The sequence below is a fragment of the Lactuca sativa genome, chromosome 3 (genome assembly GCF_002870075.4).
Source record: "Lactuca sativa cultivar Salinas chromosome 3, Lsat_Salinas_v11, whole genome shotgun sequence".
NCBI classification, from domain to species: domain Eukaryota; kingdom Viridiplantae; phylum Streptophyta; class Magnoliopsida; order Asterales; family Asteraceae; genus Lactuca; species Lactuca sativa.
The window spans coordinates 7002702-7010703 of record NC_056625.2 but is presented as its reverse complement, the minus strand read 5'-3'; the positions used below and the strand labels follow the sequence as shown (position 1 = coordinate 7010703).

The 8002-nt window shown below is 37.6% G+C and overlaps 1 protein-coding gene across 1 annotated transcript; it reads right to left on the bottom strand.

Annotated features, from left to right (window-relative positions):
• Positions 1–4099: 4099 nt before the first annotated feature.
• On the bottom strand, positions 4100–4549 carry LOC111920853 (uncharacterized). The gene has a single exon (XM_023916433.1). The coding sequence runs from the start codon at positions 4547–4549 to the stop codon at positions 4100–4102; it is 450 nt and encodes a 149-aa protein (XP_023772201.1).
• Between the last annotated feature and the right edge of the window lie 3453 nt (positions 4550–8002).

Below are 8002 nucleotides of genomic sequence, written 5' to 3'. Positions count from 1 at the left end.
AGGGTCTTCAGGTAAAATCCTAATCCAGTTGCTTAGTCCTCAAGCAGCCCACATGATCCTTCCAGAAGGTCCTTATGGACGAAATCTATGTGGACTCCCTCATAGAATTCGTCCATCCCTTCCTTAGGGATCCATAAGCCCAACTTTGCAATTATCTATTATTCCTATAATATATTAATAAATCACAATTAACCTCTTTCTCCATTATTCATCCAGTCAAGTTGCTATGGTGAAGGAAACCCAAAAAGACCATGCTATTATCTGGTCAAGTACATACCAATTATAGTTATGGGCTTAGACACCTAATCCAAAAGAACCAACCATAAGGTAGTTCCTCGAACACTAGTCCATCCTCCAATCCTTTTGGTACATGATTTTTCCTTCCTCTTGGCTGGTTTATCGTCTCACAATCACTCGTGATAAATTCCATGAAGTGATTCATATGATCATGGGTTTAATCCAATACTTAAACCAATTCATGACAGTCTAACCTCATAGCCTACTTCCAAAGTACGATCGACTGTGGATAATTTGAATAATACTATTATTTTTGAAGTCAAAACATGAAAAAGTGAAACAATAGTAAACAATTGACACAAACTTTACTCATAATTAAAACTCCTTTATTCAATCATCAAATGTCAATTACATTTTATCTATTACAAGTTTCTAAATAACTATCTAATCACTAGAACTAATGTCTTCCTTCAGACCAATGCTCCTAACATGTTGTAAGTGCTTAACCCTGCTCAGAACCTTCTTGAGGGGATCTGTTGGGCTCTCTTATGACGACACCCTCTTTACTACGAGGAGTTCCTTTTCTATCCGATGTCTAATGAAGTGGTATTTTCTGGCGATGTGCCTAGATCTCCCATGATCCCTCAGTTCCTTGGTCAAGGCAACTGCTCCTTCGTTATCGCATAAAATCTTCGTAGGCTCCTTTATGGCTAGTACAACTCCAAGGTCTCCGATGAAGTTCTTCAACCATATCGCCTCCTTCGATGCTTCGCTCGCTTCTGTATACTCTGATTCATACTTTCAGTCAACTATAGTTTCCTTCTTGGAACTTTTCCAAGTTACTGCTCCTCCATTTAGGGTAAATACCCAGCCCGACTGAGAGTGGAAGTTATTTCTGTCGGTCTCAAAATTGGCGTCATTTTACCCTGTCACTATCAAGTCTTCATTTCCACCAAGTACAAGGACACAATCCTTCGTCCATCACAGATACTTAAGAATGTTCTTTACTGCTATCCAGTGAGCTCTACCAGGGTTCCCTTGATATCAGCTGACCATGCTCAAAGCAAAAGCCACATCAGGGCGAGTACACGTCATAACGTACATGATTGAGCCAACGACCGAAGCATATGAAACTCGACTCATTTCCGCTATCTCAGCGTCGATACTTGAACTTTGAGTCTTACTCAATTTTGTATTGCTTTGGATTGGTAACTCCCCTTTCTTGGAATTCTCCATCCTAAAACGTTTCAATACCTTATACAAGTAAGTATTTTAACTAAGTCCTATTAGTCTCTTACTCCTATTTCTCAATATCCTTATCCCTATAATATAGGCAGCCTCTCCAAGGTCCTTCATAGTGAAACACTTCCCAAGCTAGGACTTAACCTCCTACAAGGTTGGGATGTCGTTTCCTATGAGTATTATGTCATCCACATAAAATACCAAGAAGCTAACTATACTCCTACTAGCTTTGACATATATACAGGACTCATCCTCGCTTCTCTAAAAACCAAACTCTTTGACTTTCTCATGAAAACAAAGATTCAATCTGCAAGACACTTGTTTGAATCCATAGATGGATTTCTCAAGCTTGCACACTTTATTTGGGTTCTTTGCATCCACAAAACCATCTGGTTGATTCATGTAAACATTCTCAACCAACTTTCCATTAAGGAAAGTGATTTTGACGTCCGTCTTCCATATTTCATAATCATGAAATGCAGCTATGGCTAGCATAACCCTTATAGACTTGATCTTGGGCACTGGTGAGAAGGTCTCGTCATAGTCAACCCCAGGGGTTTGAGTAAAGCCCTTCGCAACCAATCGTGAATTGAACGTATGCACTTTCCCATCCATGTCGGTCTTCTTTTGGAAGATCCACTTGCACCCGACCGTCTTTCGACCCGATACATTGTCAACCAAGTTCCAAACTTGATTGTCATACATGGACTGAATCTCGTTGTCCATCGCCTCTTTCCATTATGTAGACTACGGGCTTGCCATGGCTTCCTTGTAGTTGTTAAGTTCATCCATATTTGTTAGTATACTATCACTAATAAAGGTATCACCCTCAGTAGTTATATGGAAACCATATAATACGGGCGGAACACTTACTCTACTGGAACGTCTAAGAGGTAAGGACTCGTCAATCGGTTCAATAGGAGTTTCATCCTTGGGTTGAGCGCTAGTGGTTTGAGGTTCCTTCATCACTTGATTCTTGAAGCTCTTCAAGGTCAATTTGCCTCCCACAGTCCTCTTGGCATATGAGTTCTCTCTCTCGGAAAACCCCTTTCCTCGCAACGGAGACAAGATTTTCACTCGATCTATAGAAGAGATATACAAAGGATTTTCACTCGTGAGTCTCTCGTCTTACGAAAGCCTCGCAACCCCAAACCTTAATATGTGCCAATGAGGGAACCTTCCCTGTCCACATCTCGTGAGGTGTTTTGGCAACCTTCTTAGTCGGGACTAGATTAAGGATATGGGCGACATTGTTTAAGGAATACCCCCAGAATGATATAGGCAACGAAGCTCGTCTCATCATGGAACAAACCATGTTCAACAAGGTTTGATTATGCCTCTCAGCTACACCATTGAGTTGCGGTGTGCTAGGTGGCGTTAATTGTGAAACAATTCCACATTCCTTAAGATAGTCATGGAAATCGATACCAAGATACTCACCACTTCGATTGGATCGAAGCATCTTTATCTTCCTGCCCAATTGATTCTCCACTTCTTGCTTAAACTCTTTGAACTTTTGAAAAGTTTCTGACTTATGCTTGATTAAGTAGATATACCCATATCTTTTATAATCATCAGTAAAAGTCACATAGAAGCGGTTTTCATTCCTTGTGGTGGATCTAAAGGGCCCACACACATCAGTGTGTATGAGATCCAATAATCCCTCACCCCTTTCACAAGTGCTAGTGAACGGTGTCTTAGTTATCTTTCCTACTAAACAAGACTCACACGTATCATCGGACTTAAGGTCAAATGACTCCAACACTCCATCCTTTTGGAGTTGGGCTATGCGCTTCTTGTAAACATGTCCAAGAAGACAATGCCATAAGCATGCCTTTTCCAAACCATTGGACGAATCAATATTCAATACATTATTTCCTAAGTTGTCTACAACCATCACAGTTTCATATATACCATTGCAAGGAAATGCTTCAAAATAGAAAGTACCATTAAAGAAAGGATTAATAGAACCAATTTCATTATTAAACGAAAATCTAAAACCTTGATTATACAAACCATGAAACGAAATAATATTCATTGTCATTTCTGATGAGTAGCAACAATTATTCAACTCTAAACCTAACCCACTACTAAGAAATAAAGAATAAACTCAAATCTTGGTGACAGGCAGCGTTTTTCTATTCCCCATGATCAAGTTCATCTTCCTGTGCTCCACATCCCTACTTCTTCTTAGACCCTGCAAATCAGAACAAATGTGAAAACCGCATCTTGTGTCAAGGACCCAAGAACTAGCATGTGATGAGTTATTAGATTGAATAGTGTAAATACCTGCGAAGTTGGGCTTTATCTTCCCATCCTTGATGTCTTGCAGATACTTCGGGCAACGTTGTTTCAAATCCCCTTTTTCATGATAGTGGAAGTACTCTGCATCCTTTGGATTAGACGAAGGAGCAGCAGAACCACCTTTGGTTCCACTTGAAGAAGAACCATCATGAGTATTTCCCATGTGGCTCTTAGAATGAGCTTTCCTTTTATTTCCGTTCCCTTGTCCAGTTTCCAAGACAGGAGCAACAACAGTAGGAGTTGATGCGACAGCTTTGCCTTTCAAGCCGGTCTCAACAGTTCTTAACAACCCTTAAAGTTTGCTCAAGGTCACCTCTTACTTGTTCATATGATAATTCATCTTGAACTGCTCATAACAAGGAGGTAAAGAGTGGAGGATAATATCAATGGCCAAGTCTTCATCAAAGTTGACATTTAGCTGGAGAAAACGATCCACGTATCTTCGCATTCTTTGCAAGTGGGTCGTGATGGACTTTCCATCCTTCATTTTAGTCGTGATTGACGAGGAAACTATCTCGTACCTCTCTTGACGTGCAATTTGATGGTACTTTTCTATCAAATCTTGGTGCATGTCATAATGCCAATAGTCCTCGTAGAACTTTTGAAGCTCGGGAGTTATAGTGGCTAGCATGATACATGACACCTTTGTTGCTTCTTTGCATTGTGCCTTATACTCGGTGATTTCTTTAGGAGTAGTAGTAGATTCGTTGATCTCAACGAGTTCTTTGTCGAGAATCTCTTCCTTGTCCTCGTACCTTAGGGCCATGCGGATGTTGCGAATCCAATCGTTAAAGTTGGATCATCAAATGTGACCCTCCCACAAATGCCTAAGATAGAAAGCGGGTTTCAGGAGTTGGTGTTGGAGGAGTTCGAGCCTGACATCTGAAAAAGAAAAGAGAAAATTTTTATATTAGATAAGAATCCTTAATATAACACTTAAATGAAATATTAAGGCTAGGACCTAACACAATATTCTACAATTCGGAAGAGGGATGTCGTAATCCAATTGAAAAATATTGAAGGTATGTAAATGACGATTTACCAATTTCCACCATGAAAAACGAAATGAACATTAGGTTTTAAATGAATTGAAATTCCTAGATTCTTTGAACTTTTCAATGGCATGTTCAAATCTCGATTATGCCCTTCAATTTTGTGACTGGAATACCGAGGATCACAAAGAAGGTGTGAATAACCATGGGAATGTACTCGGTACTCTCGATGTCATCTATCACCTAATCAATGTGCCGGTTAACCACACATGATCCATTGATCTATGATAAACATCGAGATACCCTTTGCCACCCTTTTTAGTCCAAGTTAGTGTGTCGGTTAACCACACACGCTGCACTAATGACTTGGCAAGATGCAAAGTGCAATTTCATTGAATAGCATCATTTTCACATTTTGCCTAAAGTAACTAAGATTGGGAATTTATGAAAAACATTTAGTTACTTTATAATAATCATTATACTTATTAACGAGGAATTAATTGTCCTATCCTACCTATTCGGCTAACGACCCTCCACCAATCAAGGAAGCGGTGGGTGAGAGTGGACACCCATTCAACCACCATTTTATAGGCAGTTTCCTTATACCCACCTTTATAGATTGACTTCGTAAATAAGGCCTACTAACGGTAAGACAGACTAATCTTATATATATATATATATATATATATATATATATATATATATATATATATATATATATATATATATATATATAATAAGTATTAAGATTTTAATATTATATAAGTATAAGGTTTATATTTTAAACTTTTAAAACACTAGAGTTTAGAATTTAATATTTCAAAATTAAAACTTTTTAATCAAATTTTAAATTCCGAAACCTTAGGGAAAGTTATGAAACTTTTCAAAACTTTCTAGATCAAATTTATAACAATTAAAATAATCATATAATTTTACCATTATCTAAATTTGACCTAATCCAATTTTATTTTGCAAGATAATCACAATTCAAAATTTACAAATAATTAGTTTATCATATAATCTAGTAATTATCTTAAATTTTGATCATTATCTTCGAATTAGATTAGGATATCCATTACCATAATGTAAAAATCGGATTTTGACAAAAAAATGGTTTATGGTAATTATCCAAATCTAATTTAGGCTAAAATTCCGAAAATCCTGCATACATACGAATCAACTCATCGAGTTAGGCTTTGGACTCGTCGAGTTCATCAGTCAGGGGCCAAAAATTGATTTCATTCAGCTTTGAACAATTGAACATAACATTAAATACAATAGAAAAATAGCCTAAGCTCTGATACCATTGATGAGTTTTGAGCACTACAACATTCATATGGTGTACATGCAACCCTAATGCTTTGGATCTATGTTTTTCTCAAGTTATACATGCAAATCAAGTTATCTAAAGCATAAAATCTAACTAGCACACAATTGTCTAAATTGGTAACACAAAACAACGTTAGAAGAATATTTGATTGTAACTTGTAGATCTTGACCTTCAAGAGCCTAGTGCCTCAATTGTTGTACCTCTAATGGATCACAAACACCAAGAAGCAAGTTGGAAGAATATGAGAGAGGCTTAGGAGGCTCAATATTGGCTGGTATTCCTTCTAGGGTTCTAGTTGCCGATTTTAGGGATCCAAGGGTTCCTTATATAGCTGAGCTACTAGGGTTTCAGGTAAAATCCAAATCCAGTTGCTTAGTCCTCAAGCAGCCCACAGGATCCTTCCAGAAGGCCACTATGGAAGAAATCTATGTGGACTCCCTCATAGAATTCGTCCAGCGCTTCCTTAGGGATCTATAAGCCAAACTTTGCAATTATCTTATAATTACAATATCAGTCCCCTTAATTTAGTTAGTCCCTTTTGACCACCAAATTAATTCTTGATCAATACTAATTAAATAATATGATTTCTCAATTAATATATTATTCAAATAATATATTAGTAAATCACAATTAAACTCTTTCTCCATTATTCATACAATCAAGTTGCTATGGTGAAGGCAACCCAAAAGGACCATGCTACTATCGGTTCAAGTACATACCAATTATAGTTATGGGCTTAGACACCTAATCCAACAGAACCCACCGTAAGGTAGTTCCTCGAACACTAGACCATCCTCCAATCCTTTTGGTAAATGATTTTTCCTTCCTCTTGGCTAGCTTATGTTTAAGAAATAATATTTGAACTAAGTTTGGTTTGGTTTGTGGCTCTGTGTAGCCTTGTTTAAGTCTAGGAAATGTCCGGAAGACAATATGCTTTTACTCATTGTGATATGGTATGGTTGTTTTTGTTTAAAGCTCCTTTGCATATGATCCCAGATGGTTTATGTTGGCCATTGGTTTGGTTTCTTCTCAAGGGTTAATATTGGCTTATGAAGTGCATCTGTTCATGTTTTCCCCTTGGGGGGATTTATTTCCAAAGGTTTTTGTTGGCCTTAGGAATTAACTGGGAATGATTCCTACTTGCTTTGTAGGGTGTTAAGACTCTGAAGATTCCTCCGTTTTACAGGTGAAAGTTGTTTGGTTCAAAAAATTAGTTGTTTTCCTAGATTGGTTTGAACTGTGATTTTAGGATTTATACTTAACCAAAGTTTTTTGGTTTTAGCATGGGAGTTTGCACTCGTAAGCTCGGGGTTCGTCCCTTTTTTGAGTCAGTGGCCTATGTTTTTAGGCTAAGGCTTTAGCTAGCCTTCTCTTACGGATCTTGGATAGTGAACGTTTATTAGGGTATTCACTTTTAGGCAAAGTTTTCTGGTTACCCTTTAATAATTTGTTCTAAATCTTAGACCGATGAGAGCTGGAACTGATACACTTTCGAATGCCTATAAAAGCCAAGTATCACCAAATGAAAGAGGTAGAACTCTATCATCATAAGCAATTTAGCAATACTCTGACTCAACATATAACATAGGCATCAGAGAGAAATATCGGGGTCCATCCTTCGTTGTAGCTTTCTAACCTAGCATTTGTCTATCCAAGAGGCTACATAGCAACATTGGCGTCATTTGTATTATTATACTAAGAAATGAAACCATGAAACCAAGAAAGTAACCTTAACATGCAATAAAAAACATAATAGAGTGAACAAGATAAACAGATCCATCAAAAAACCTACATACCAAAACCGTAATTCAACATTATTTATTACAACAGCACAATCACAATTGGAACAAGAAGAAAGGATCCTCATGCCAGCGTCAAGGAACAGAATGATACGTGC

Coding starts and splice junctions, on each gene's coding strand:
- LOC111920853 (XM_023916433.1), bottom strand. CDS start 4,549: ATGGCCCTAAGGTACGAGGACAAGGAAGAGATTCTCGACAAAGAACTC.